Source organism: Aythya fuligula, chromosome 14, assembly GCF_009819795.1.
Source record: "Aythya fuligula isolate bAytFul2 chromosome 14, bAytFul2.pri, whole genome shotgun sequence".
NCBI lineage: Eukaryota > Metazoa > Chordata > Aves > Anseriformes > Anatidae > Aythya > Aythya fuligula.
Window position 1 is genome coordinate 8,287,784 of NC_045572.1, and position 12,872 is coordinate 8,300,655.

Here is a 12,872-nt window from a genome sequence, read left to right on the forward strand (position 1 = left end):
GGCTTGGCCCCGCCCCTCGGCTGGCAGAGCGCACAAGATGGCGGCGGCGGCGGCCGTGAGGGGAATCGGGGCCGGGCTGGGCCGCGGGGTGCGGGAGCTGCGGCTCCACCTGTGCCAGAGCTCGGCCGGCAGCCGCGGCGTCAGGTGAGGGCGGGGACGGGGCCTCAAGGGGCTGAGGGGGCACCGCGGGGCTTCGCCGTGCTCAATTCGCCTCGTTTTGTGTTGTCCCGTCCGCAGGGAGTTCATCGAGCAGCACTACGTGGCCCTGAAGCAGGCCAACCCCGGCTTCCCCATCCTGATCCGGGAGTGCTCCGGGGTGCGGCCCCGCCTCTGGGCCCGCTACGGTGAGTGGGTGCCCTCCGGGGGTGCCCTCCGTGTGGGGGTGCTGCGGGGTGACCCCAGGAATGGGTTAAAAAAAATGCTCCTCACTTTATTTGACCCCCGTTCTCACTGAAATGCCAGGGAGGGAGCAGAAAAAGCCCTCTAAAAAGGCTTTTTCTCCTGAAGTCATCCGTGTCAGACAAGGTTACAAATGTCCCTTCGGATACAGAGTTCCTCAGCATTAGCACAAAGGGCATTGCTGTGTGCCTTCTCCCTCTGACTCACACAAATGTGCTGCCCCAGCAGCAGGGGTGTTTTTTTTCAGCGCTGTTTTAGTGAGGTGTCGGTGAGGATCTTGATCTGAGGGCCGAACGCCACCAGGTTGGTGGCTGTCAGGTAGCAGAGCGGCCTTTGCTCTGCAGCACCATGAGTTAACAAAAAGAGGTGAGCAAATATAGCAGGGTGCATTGGTTTTGCCAAGGGAATGGCTGAACAATGGGATCGAGGGAGGTGGAAATAACAACTTGGGCATGGGGAGGCAACTGGAGAGTGCTGGGTGCTGAGGGATGGTGATATCAGCTGTGACACTGGCTAAGGCCCTGGGGAAACGCAAAGCAGGGCTTTAGCTCACCCAAGAGAACAAGAATGAGGCTCCTGCTCTCACCCTCCCTCTTTTCTGCAGAGTTTGGCAAGGAGAAAAGTGTGTCACTGGATAACCTTTCTGTGGATGAAGTGGCCAAGGCCTTGGAGAACATTGTGAAAGGCAAGGCGTGAAGATAGACACCAAAGGTGCACGTGCTGAACGCTTTACTGATGATCTTTAATGTAAAATGTGTCCTTAACTTATCAATCATATAAATATACATGCTTACCCAGAGCTTTGTGTCTTGGATTTAAAACTGCAGCACCAAAAGGAGGTGCTGAAGGAAACAGCAAATCCAGCAGGGTTCGTGTTCCCCTCCACAGCGACGAGAGCTCTTCTGCACTGCTTGCAGCTCAGCTCGGCTTGGTCCCTGCACCAGGGAGGCTGGGGGCCGCCTGGTGGTGGCTACAAGGTGAAAAGGACACCAGGGAGGGGAGCGGGGAACAGCATTCCCCTGCAGCCAGCACTGCTGCTCGCAGTCTGTGACTGCCTGACCAGCCCCTGGGCGGTGGTGCAGAAACACAGGGCAGCGAGTGAACAGTTTTCCCTCCTGGCCTGAGGAGGAACAGGCTGTGTGATCTAGGAGAAGGCGGACGATGCAGCTGGTGAGGAACTGAAGACGGAGGCTCCTGGTGGCTGTAGGGCCATGTCCAGCAGTGCTTGCACCCGCTCCTGGAGTTCTGGGGTGCTCTGGTGCTGCTTGAGGGTCTGGGGCCCTCCTTGCCCAACAAAGTCAACAGCTGCCTGTGAGAGGAGAGAGGAGCGAGAAGGGGGTTGGCTGCCTGCTACACGAGGGCTGAGACCCCCAAGTTGTCACTGCATCTGATCCCTTCTGCCCTGAGCCTCCCTCTCCCCTTGTGCAGCACAGGGATCAGGGCTGAAGGGATTCACCAGAGCCCTGCCAGACATGAGTACAGAGCAGGAAAACTCAGCCATGTTGGCACCTGGTCTGAGTGCAGGGAACTTGAAACACAACTGAAGCAAAACAATCCCCCCGTAATAATCAGTGACTGTTAAAGGGTGCAAAAATCCTGCCCAGAACACAGTTATAGTCAACAAAAAGGAACACCCCTGCCCCAAGATGAGGACTTCTATCGCACACGTGTTCCTCACCCCACTTCAAGGTGCACGTCTGAGTACTGAAGGAGTACAGGCCAAGAGGGGGAGTGAGTTTAAGTAACACCCACTGTTTTAGGATCTCACACCGGGTTCAGGGGTGTGAAACCCTGGCCTACCTGCGGGCAGTGCAGGAAGAGGAGGTGCAGCAGCTCCAGGCACTGCCCCACCACTTCAGGGTCGGGGAGCGCCAGGGGGCCCAGCAGCAGGGGCAGGGCAGCCCGCTGGTGCAGCTGCTGGCAGTAGGCAGGCCCCTTCTCTGCGACGTTGCACAGCACTGTCAGGACCTGGGCAGAGAAGCTGTGAGTGAGCGAGCCAGGAATGATGGACAATGTTCCTGACAGCCCTTGGAGGGCTTTAAAGAACTCCCCGTTCCCTCCCCAGAGGTCCTGCCCCCACCAAGGGGCATCCCTATCCCCGCTCCATGTCTGCATGCCCTGGAGATCTCAGCAGGATTTCTGCCAAGCAGTCATGATCACACCTCCCTCGACAGAGCATCCCGAGAGCCCTTCACAGCCTTCCAAAAGGAGGAGGCAGCACCTCCCCGGGCCCACCCCCGGTGCTGGCAGGCCCAGACCTTAATTAGTGTCTGCCTTGGGTGCCTGGGAGCAGCATCATGTAGGGGATCCCTTTGACAAGACAGAGGTAGTGCCTTCAGGGGATGCAGACGGGGATGGTACCACCACACCAGACTTTCTGCCAAGCTGTTATTACCATCCCAAGCCTGAGTACTGCACACACAGGACTCGTGTTCCTCAAAGCCTAGAGCTTTCCCCAGCTCAGGGACACGAAGCGAGGTCTTACCAACACGCTCGCTGCCTGGGAGCATGGCAGGAGCTGCAGCAGGGCTGGGAGCAAGTCCAGGGAGAGCAGAGCAAAGCAGAAGAAGGGATCATCCGCTGGAACGGGCAGAGAATGAGCGTGTTAATAAAATTGCCTCAGTGCAGGAGGGCCAGACGGTGCACGATAACTGCTCTGGACAGGCACAAGGCACGCTCAGCCCACAGCAGACCTCAGCTCAGACACACACAGTGTCAGAGGACAGACAGCTCCCACCCACTCCACCTTACTGACCTCAAAACCTATCCTGCGAACTGAATCAATAAAGCAACACACACAAAGGGAAGAACCTGGCTGATTTAGGAGTGTTTCTGCAGTTTCCCCAAAGGCACTGCTGTCTGTTTAGACTGAGACACCACCTGGCAGTCCCTCGTGCTCTGTGCCCCTGCACGGTGCAGCTCCGCTGGGAGGTTCCCCACGCAGTGAGCTCGAAGCCTGCCAGGTCCTGGCAGCAGCAGCTCCAGCTCTGCTCACGGCCACGCAGGGACACTCACCCGTGAGGTTGTTCAGCAGCCAGAGGCCCTCGGGTACGATGAAGGGGTGCTTCTGGAGGTAGCACTGCATGACTGTGAACAGGGCCGCAAGCAAGCGCTCGTCCTGGATCTGGGCTTCGCACCCTGTCTCCTCTGCAAGCAGATTGCCAAGACACCGCAGCACCGGGCAGGTGAGCTTTGAGAGGGAGAAAGACAACGCCTTTCACCTGGATCACATCCCCAAAGCATCGCAGAGAAAGAATAGCATCCTTGCCCACGTCTTACCAGCTCCAGGCCCTCAGAAAAGCTTTGGGAGATTTCAGAAGCGATGTCGCATAAGAGCGAGCTGAGCGCAGATACGGCCCCCAGTGCTATCAGTGCCGCGTTGGCTGTGTGGCTGCAGAGGGAAGGGACACCACGGTTGCTCTCTGCACCCAGCCTCCACCAAACAACTGGGCCTGGAAATCCTGAGTGCTATCCTGAAACCATAGCCAGGTTTATTTCACATTCAAATAGCAGCTCGTTTCTGAGCAGATACTTAAGAGAAAGTTTAAAAGCCTGTGGAAAACAGATCCACTGGAATTAGCTACGTAGGGCAGGAAACAACAGCTCTGGTCCTCTCCAGGTACCCACACTGTCCTTTCTCTCTGCTGGGGCTGCTGAAAGAGATGACACCACCAGAACAGCCACACCAAGGCAGGCAGAGATTGTTGGCAGCAGCCAGCCTGGACAAGTGGCACTGAACCAAACCCAGAAGCTCAAAGATTCTGGGAGTTCACCTTGGGAAGTGCAGGACACAAATCCAAACGTGGGAGGTGATCAAGGGGTTTTTAGAGCACCAAGAACAGCCTCAGGTTTGTCACCTGTGATCACCCTGTAAACAAACTCATCAATCCTGCAAATATGCTGTGCTAAAATCTGAGACTGGGAATGCCCAGGAGGGGAAAGAAATTGCTTTCCAAAGGGAAAGGGGCGAGGGGAGGCAATCCAGGACCCAGACCCACAACCACAGGCTCCACACAGGCTTGTGCTCCAGCTGGCAGAGCCTTTATGCTTGTGTGTTTGTCTGCCCCCAGGGAACACAAAATGAGGATAAAAGAACATTTACCTACAAACGATGTAGTGGAGACACCATGCAAATTCCACAGCAGCTCCTGTCCCAGATTTGAGGCCAGAGCAAACCAGTTGAAGCATGTGCTGGGGGAGAACAGAGTCCAGAACCAAGCTGGGGTCAGAACAGCAGAGTTAATGGAGGCACTGACCAGAGCACAGGCAGGACAGACAACCGATGGGGACAGATCATCCCCAGCTGCCAGGCAGCTCCAAATACACCCATGGAAGAGGCTCTTAGGTAAGGGTTACAGACTCAGGCAGCACCACAGCACAATGCAAGGCATGTGCAAGCTGTCCCTGTAAGTGGTAGGACCTGGGGGCACTCAGAACACCTTGGCTGGGGGCACGTTTTTGGCACTGAGGGCTGTCAAACTGATCTTTTCCTTAGCAGGAGGAATGTGGCCAGAATTTCCCCGTTGGCCTACCCTGCTCAACGCTGTCCTTTACTGAAATACCAAAGCCATCTGCTCAGATTAGACTGAAGGAAAAGAGTCAAGCCCTGCACCCTGATCTGCAGAAAAGCCTGCATAGTTCCTGTAGGATTCTGCTCTGAATTATTAGCATCTCTGGGATGGGAAATGCATCATCGTCCCTGGCACGCAAATACCACGCAGGGCCCCAGGGCCCATCCCGACACAGGGTACAAAGCTTGGACTCACGGTATGATCTCTGTGGGAGCTTCCTTGGCTTGGAGGAGCTGTGACAAGACGTAACCCAGACCTTCCAGCACAGCCTCGTGCGGGGACTGCAATCAAACAGAACAAAGCTGATCCCACACAACACAGGCAAGGGGTCCCAGGGCATCACCTGCATGCTAGTGAAAGGGCAATGTGTAACCCTGAGCCACGCCAAAGCTGAGCTGTCCCCCCTGGCCCCATACTCAGGGGTTGCAGTTGTAGGGACTCAGAAGCCCAACCACAGCAGCACTGCTGCTCTGCACATTCAGACCTGCAGCTGACAGCACTGCTCACTGTGTGGGTCTCCTAAACCTGCTGAACCCAAACCATGCAGAGGGAAAAAGTCTGCAGCTCACTGTGTTCGAGACTTTACCTGCAAGCCACAGTTATCAGCGTGAGACATGCAGCTTGAAAAGGGCACAGGGTGGTGAACCCCTGAAAAGCAGTGCAAGGAGCCTATGAGAGGCCCTCACTTGCTGCAACAGGACAGTCCTGTACAGAAGGATCTCTACCCAGCTGGAATGGTAACTCAGTCCTGTCAGCCAGCATCTAAAGGGTATAAGAAAAGGTCCTTTTAGGGGGCAGGGCATGGGAAGAGTGTGACTGAGCTACTCTACCCACCTGGATGCAGGATGCCAGCACTGGAATAATGCCCTGAGGCAGAAGCTGCTTTCTCACAGCTTCACTTTCCACTACCAGGTTGCCCAGCGTGTACAAACACAGCTCCTGAAACACAACCAAGAGACCAGGTCACCCCCTCCACATTCCCCAGCAGGACCCTGGCCTGTCTGGGCACCCAGAGCAGCCAGCAAGCCCCTCAGGTCACCCCTCACCTGAGCAGGGCAGGGGCTGTCTCCAGAGGGACAAACACGGGTGGATATTGTTGGACCCTCACAGATACCCCTGTTTCCCGCTGGCTTCAATCTATCCTTGTTCTCTTAATCATGTTGGGACTGGCAGAACATCACTTCAATTTTGAAAGTTTTTCCAAGCTTCTAATTGTTGCTGTTATATATCCCTGAAACCCCTCTAATTCCACGGTATTCTCTTGGAGACTGCCTCTGTACTGCAAATGTGGTCATCCTCTTAGAGCTGCTCTGTTTTATCCCTGAGCTCTGATCCTGTCTCGTCTAAGCTCTGCAGCAAATTCTCTAAACTGACCACTCATCATGAGTCCTGGCTGAGGACCTCAGCCTTCTGCTCCACCACCTAGGGCTCTGCAGGAACTGGTGATGGAGTCCAAAAGCCACAGCCTGCAGTTCCTGCTCCCACAAACACAGCCTGGAACTGAAGAGTACAGATGCTCACAGGGCTATGTGGGGAAATTTGTTGCAAACGAGGCATAACTCTGTGATCTGGGCTGTGTCCAGAGCACTGGGGACAGCAGAGTATGAAATGGGGTTATTCCCCTGTGCTTGGTGCTGAGGAGGCTACACCTGGGTGTGCCTAAGTCAGGCGAGGTGATGTCTGCAAAGCTGCCAGGACAGCTGGGTCAGGGCAGAGGGTTACAAAAAAGTCTGGGGGTGCTGGGCTGGATTTGCCTGGCCTAGGGGAGGCTTGGCAACATTCACAAGCAGTCTTCAACTACGTGGAGGAAGATGTAAACATGATGGAATCAAACTCCTTTTGGTTTGAGGACAGGGCCCAGCCAAGGGGTGTCTCCACACTTGGGGGTTTTCAGGGGTTTTCAGGAGCAGCTCTGGGGACAGCGCTGCTCCACAGGGAAGGTTGGATTAGGGAATTCCAGAGGGCCCTTCAAACCAGCGCTTCCACATGAACCACATCAGACTAAAGCTTGGCCAAAACGGGTCCTACTGCCACCCAACCGCTACCAGAGGATTACCAGAGCCCTGGCAAACCCAAGCACGGCCATTACCATCAACTCAACGCTGTGTCCCGAGAGGTACGTCAGCAGATAGGGGGTCACTGGCATGCACGCCTCAGCCACAGCAGCGTCACTGGAGTGGGAGAGCTCGTGCAGGCAGCGGGCTGCCTCCATCTGCACGTCGGCCAGGCTGCCGGTGAACAGCCCGACGAGCGTCCGCACACTGCCATCCAGCCTGCGGGGACACCAAGGCTGCTGGCACCCGCTGCCTGCTGCCCTCGGGCACACCACAGCTGCTGGTCCACAGCACGCCTGGGCTGACCTGACAAACTTCTGCTGAGTCTCCTTGTCCTGCAGAGCCCGGCGGAGGCGTCTCAGCAACGTTTTCCTGTCCTCTGAAGCCCTCTGCACGCCTCTGAGCAGCTCAGAGACCTGTCCAAAAATTAAACAAAGTGCTGGCGTTAGGGCTTCATGCTGTTATCCTAGAGGCGAATAAAACCCGGGCAGTGTTACAGCTGCTCACAAAGAGCCTCGGTGGTTCCAGCACCTTGTCCAAAGGACCACCAGCAGGTCTGAAGGCTGGGGGCGACCCCTGGGGCCCCCCCCATCCCCACGCTCTCACCTCGTCCTCGGGGAGAGGCTGCAGCAGGACCTCGGCTCCGTCCTGCTCGTCCTCCCGCAGCAGCCGCTTGCTGACCAGCTGCTCCTGCCGCCGGGCCTTCCTCAGAGCTGCGGGGGAAGCAGCCCCCCGTCAGCACCAGCCCCGGGGGGGCTCCGTCCCACCCCACCGAGCCGCCCCGTTCCTGCTAACGGGGCGCAGCGGGCAGCAGCCGGCCCCCACCTGCCTCCCGCTCCCGTCGCCGTGCCCGCAGCTCCTCCGTGCCCCCCCCGGGACCGGGAACGGCCCCGCGACGCCGCCGGCCCCACATGGAGAAGGAGGAGGAGGAGGAGGATGAAGAGGAAGAAGAGGAGGAAGAGGAGGAGGAGAACGGGGCGGGGCGTGACGGGAGCCCGGAGGCCCCCCCGTGGCCGCCGCCGGTTGGGGCAGCGATCGCAGCGGGCCCGGTGCTGTCGGGGCTGTGGTAGCGTCCCCGTCACTGGAGGTGTTCAAGGCGCCGGGCACCTTGTGGATAATGTCATTTAGGCTCCATTCTCACACAAAACATTCTCCCTGGTGATCCTTCATGATCCCGTGCAGGCTGGGCTGCGCTCTTAGCAGCCCTTGCAGAGAGCGGGGTGCTGCGGGATGAGTTTTGTCCTCGTTCCTAACGCAGCCACAGGGAGCGTGTAGTGACCGTCACCCATCGCTGGGCTGCAGCTGTTGCAGGGCATCACCTCGTCTCCGTTTCACTTGGAAACGTAGACACGAGCACACACGGGCAGGGGACGCGGCTGAGAAGAATTCCTTACGCCTTGCAGGGAGAGAAACTGGGCAGTCTCCAGCCTCAGGCAAGGTTTCCATCTCCATAGGGCCAGGATTTGTTTTTAATGAAGCCAAAAATAGCCCAGAGGCTCAGCAGCCATGTCAGGTTGTTGGTCTCAGCATCCTGGGATCTTCCATGGTGGTAATTAAAGCCAGAAAGTCATCACCCGAAGGAAATCTCCAAAACCAAATCTCACTGAAACCAAAGTGTGGCTGGCCACTAAGGAGACAAAGCTCCTATTATTATTATTATTATTATTATTATTATTATTATTATTATTATTATTATTATTATTATTATTATTATTATTATTATTATTATTATTCTCTGGCAGATCTTTGGGGGTATTTGCAGCAGGTAGCAAGAAGAAACAATTAAAAAGGCACCAGGTCATGATGGTTAGAGCCATGTCACCAGAGCAAGAAGTGAGGAGGTCTCAGGACATCTGCTTTTTTCCATGATTTCCGTGATTTCCCTGATTTTTCCATGCTGTATGGGGCAGCAGCTCCATGTAACTCAAGAACGGGGAAGAGGAATCATGGAGTAGCTCAAGGGAAGGAAGTGAAAGCAGTACAGAGCCTGCCTGAGGCACTAAGAGTGAACCACAGGGAGATAAACAACCAAAAGGAGATCTTCCCTTTGCCCATCCCAGCAAGACAGTGCCAGGACACGTGGGGCAGGCATCCTGCAACCCAGCTGCTCTTGTGCTGACTGCGCCTTTCTGCAGTCCTACATTAACCACACACTGGGAACTGCGTCTTCTAGCTGTGCAGCTTCATCTTTTTCTTTGAAATCCATTCTGAAACCCAGCATAGGCAGAAATGGTAGAAAAAGTCCTTGACAGTTCAATCTTTCTGAATGCCTAGCAGCCTGCGGTTGCTGGTGAGGAGCATTGACATTTTGGAGTAGGTGATCACAGGGCATTTCCTCAGCCAAGCCAAGAGGCTGACCTCAGGTAGTGCTGTCACAGCGCTGCCATGTGTGGTGGGAGCGGGGATATTGGCTCAGTAGCTGTCCCCATCCTACACAGGACACGGGGACAGGGCATGGTCTGGACACGGGGCATCACAGCCCCTTCCCTTTCTGCATCACCTCCTGCTGGGTGCTCACCACGCAGTGGGCTCCAGGGCATGGCAAGCCCAGAGCACCTGGAGGCAGAGGTGTGTTGGGGCTTGTCCTGAGAGCACATTTTAGGGCAGATTACTGCCACGCCGTTCCCTGTCCTTCCCAGGACAGTTAATGAACTCCTTTCCATCTGCAGCCCAGGGCAGCCTTCATGAAACAAAGCAGAAGTAACTTGGGCGGCTGCTGCTTCCCGTGGCACCACTGGCCCCATCCTGCTCAGGAAGCTGCTCGGAAGGAGCCTTGCAGAGCTCAGGATCCTGCTGCTGGTATCTACCTGCCCCGAGCACAGTGATCAGGGTGGGAGGCGCTCGCTAAACCCAACTTCAGCAGGACAGGGCTGCGAATGTGCAAACAGCAACTGGGAGGCACCTGCGGTCACCGCGGCCTCACGGGGCTGGAGGCAGGGGAGGATCGGGCGCAGGAGAGCTGAGCACTTGCAGAGCTTTTGGCACCTACGGCTGGGACTTGGCAGCAGCTAGAGGAAGCAGCCACTGGTCGAGGAAGCTTTTCAGCCTGGAGCTGGCTGGTGAGTCTCAGCACAGCCCACCCCTGCCGAATGCTTTCTCCCCTCCTCGACAGGGGCTTGGTGCAGGGTCCCCCCGGGGAGGGTGGTGCACAGCAGCACCGAGCAGGTGAGAGCTCTGTCCTCGGAGCTTTCTGAGGCTTGGCCAGGAAAAGCTGTGGCTGATCTGGGCTGGTGCCAGCAACAGCCCTGCTCCAGGCAGGAGGCTGGGCTAGAGACCCCCCGAGGCTCCTTCCCATCACCCTTCTTTGGCAGAGCTGAGTCAGTGCATAACTTGGGAGCCTTTAATCTTGTGATTTCTGCAGTTATACTTGATGCTGACGGGGGTGTACGGAGACTCTCAGAGACTATTTTCTACTCTCCCCTTTGAGGCTGGTAATGAATCAAATCCCTGGGTGAGAGAAAGGAAAATATGAAGCTCTCTGTTGCAATTTCCTGCCCCAGATTGCACAGAGAAACAAACAGAGCTGTGGCTGTCCCATCCTGTGCTCAAAACAGTCGATCTATCTCTGCTGTACATAACTCAGCCTTTCTAGTTGCTCCAGATCTGTGAAGTTTCCTGGTTGCTAACAGAGAGGAGTCTCTGCAGCAGTGCCACCCTGTCTCCTTGTCTCAGCCCTGGTCTCGCTGAAATTCTGCTTCTGGGGTCGGGTCGGACCAGTGCCAAAGTGGAGCGAGTGGCACAGGTGGAGCTCCTGGGTGTTGCACTGATGATAACAAAGGGCTGGGAGCTTTGCCCTGAGTCACCTCTGAGTAGCCACACGGGTGCTGGTGGAGCATGCTGGACCTGCCAGCAGCTGGAAGGGGCGATGGGTGCAGCTTGGTGTCCGTATGAAGGATGTTTCTGCAGATCCTGGCCAAGTCAGCCCTTTGTTCTGTTGGTCTGAATGGTCCCCTCAGCTGCCCCTGCCTTACTCCGCTGCTCTCCTCATTTCTAGGCTGTTTGCCATGAGGGTGGCTGTTCTCCTCCTCCTGGGGCTGGCGCTGTTGGAGGCAGAGGGCAGGTGTTTCTTCAATCGCACCCAGGAGTACTGTGTGTGCTACAGGCTGTCCCAGGACAACGCAGGGAGCATCATCCAGTGCCTCGCGGCCTCTGTTGTGGAGTTCCAGGGAGGAGAGCTGGAGAGATATGTTGACTTCCCCATCAGAGACCTGGATCCCTCCACCATTGACATGCTCGGCACGCTTGAAATCAGGAAAATCATTTTTGGCGACCTCCTGGTGCCTGAGGTCCTCCTCGCCCGTGTCTTAAGGTTCTTCTCCTACACCCGGGTGCAGGAGATGGCGTTTGAGAGCTGCAGTTTCCTGGGGAGGAGCAGCTGGGGTGAGATGGCTGGCCAGAACTTGCCCATATTGTCCCTGCATTTCCACAACGTGACATCTGCCCCGCTGACGGGCCGCGAGCAGGACTTCTCTGAGCTGGGCAGCTGGCTGGGGACCCTGCAGGAGCTGTCTGTCACCAGCTCCCACGTCACCAGCCTGCCCTGTGGCATCGGAAGGGTGTTCAGAGCTCTGCGCTCCCTGGACATGGCACAAAACAGCCTTGGGGATGGGAGCTTGATGCCTGCCTTCTGCAAGGGGGCCTTCCCGCAGCTCCAGGTCCTGAGTCTGCAAGAAAACAACCTGACGTCCTACCACGGTGTGTGCAGAAGTGTGCAGCTGCTGCACGAGCTCCAGCACTTAGATCTCAGCCAGAACAAGCTCGTGGCCAGCCCGTCCTCCTCTTGCCAGTGGCCAGCATCCCTCCGAATTTTTAACTTGTCCAACACTGGCTTGGATGAACTCCTCACGCCTCTGCCTCCTGGTCTAGAAGTGTTGGACTTGAGCTCCAACCGCCTCCGTGCTGTAGACATCTCCCTCCGCTCCCTGAAGACTCTCCTCCTGAGCCGAAACCTGCTGCTGGCCGCCCCCCCCATCAGGAATTACCCCGTGCTGCGCTCCCTCCACCTCGACGACAACTTGATTGCGGAGTGGCCGTGGGACGAGGTGAAGCTCCTGGGGAACCTGCAGGAGGTGTCCGCGGCTGGGAACCCCTACAACTGCACCTGCGCCGGGGCTGGGGCCCTACAGGCGCTGGCAGCCACGGGGTGTCTCAGGCAGGGCTGGCCCCAGCACTACGCGTGCCACTCACCCCCTCATTACCAGGGCACGCTGGTGAGGGATGTGCCTGCCTCGGTGCTGCAGTGCAACAGAGCTGTGGTGCTTGCCCCCGTCTGCACGGCCCTCGGGCTGCTCTGCGTGGCTGGGGCTGGCTGGCTGGCCATGGCACGGAGGAGACGTGTGGCCAGCCCCAGCGCTGCTCAACCCCAAGGGCTGCACGGCCAGGAGCTCGGGGAGAAGGCTTGCAGGAGCCCGATGTGCTCGTGAGGGGCTCTCCTGCTCGCCTCCACCCCATCCAGGCTCCCCGTGGAACGGGACTGTCCTCAGCGTTGTCCCACTGTGGTGGTGGCTTTTCCCATCTGAGTCTTGGAAACCCTCGAGGATGGGGAGACCCCCCCCCCACTTGCTGTGCTCTGTCCCTGGAAAGATTTTCCTTACATCCAACCTCAACCTCCCCAGTCCCAGACTGCACCCACTGCCCCTCTGGTATTCTCAGCCCTGATCAAGAGGAGTTTGGGTCTGTCATGTTTGCACCTCTGCAGGCTGCTCACAGACCCCCCAAGCCCCATCCCAGCCTGACGATGCCCCCCTGCACCTCCAGCTCTCTCGTAGCCCGGTGCCCCCCAGCCTGTCCTCTGCCTCTCCTGCTCTGGGGATTACAGCTGTAAGGATGCCTGGATATCTGCTTCACT

General features: G+C 57.0%; 3 protein-coding genes across 3 annotated transcripts; 2 read left to right on the plus strand and 1 right to left on the minus strand.

Annotated features, from left to right (window-relative positions):
• The first annotated feature begins 31 nt into the window (after window positions 1-31).
• NDUFA2 (NADH:ubiquinone oxidoreductase subunit A2) lies at window positions 32-1,198 on the plus strand. The gene is made up of 3 exons (XM_032197224.1): window positions 32-144; window positions 238-344; window positions 1,004-1,198. Exons 1-3 carry the CDS (start codon window positions 38-40, stop codon window positions 1,093-1,095), a joined length of 306 nt encoding a protein of 101 aa, XP_032053115.1. The 5' UTR covers window positions 32-37; the 3' UTR covers window positions 1,096-1,198.
• Window positions 1,121-7,937, minus strand: TMCO6 (transmembrane and coiled-coil domains 6). Its single transcript, XM_032197225.1, has 12 exons — window positions 7,850-7,937; window positions 7,631-7,737; window positions 7,331-7,440; window positions 7,060-7,243; window positions 5,805-5,909; window positions 5,166-5,251; window positions 4,502-4,618; window positions 3,679-3,790; window positions 3,415-3,589; window positions 2,885-2,979; window positions 2,200-2,367; window positions 1,121-1,708 (listed from the first exon to the last, which is right to left on the minus strand). The coding sequence occupies exons 1-12, from the start codon at window positions 7,935-7,937 to the stop codon at window positions 1,544-1,546; spliced, it is 1,512 nt and encodes a 503-aa protein (XP_032053116.1). The 3' UTR covers window positions 1,121-1,543.
• Window positions 7,938-11,028: 3,091 nt separating this feature from the next.
• On the plus strand, window positions 11,029-12,447 carry LOC116494963 (toll-like receptor 2). The gene has a single exon (XM_032197125.1). The coding sequence runs from the start codon at window positions 11,029-11,031 to the stop codon at window positions 12,445-12,447; it is 1,419 nt and encodes a 472-aa protein (XP_032053016.1).
• The last annotated feature ends 425 nt before the right edge of the window (window positions 12,448-12,872 follow it).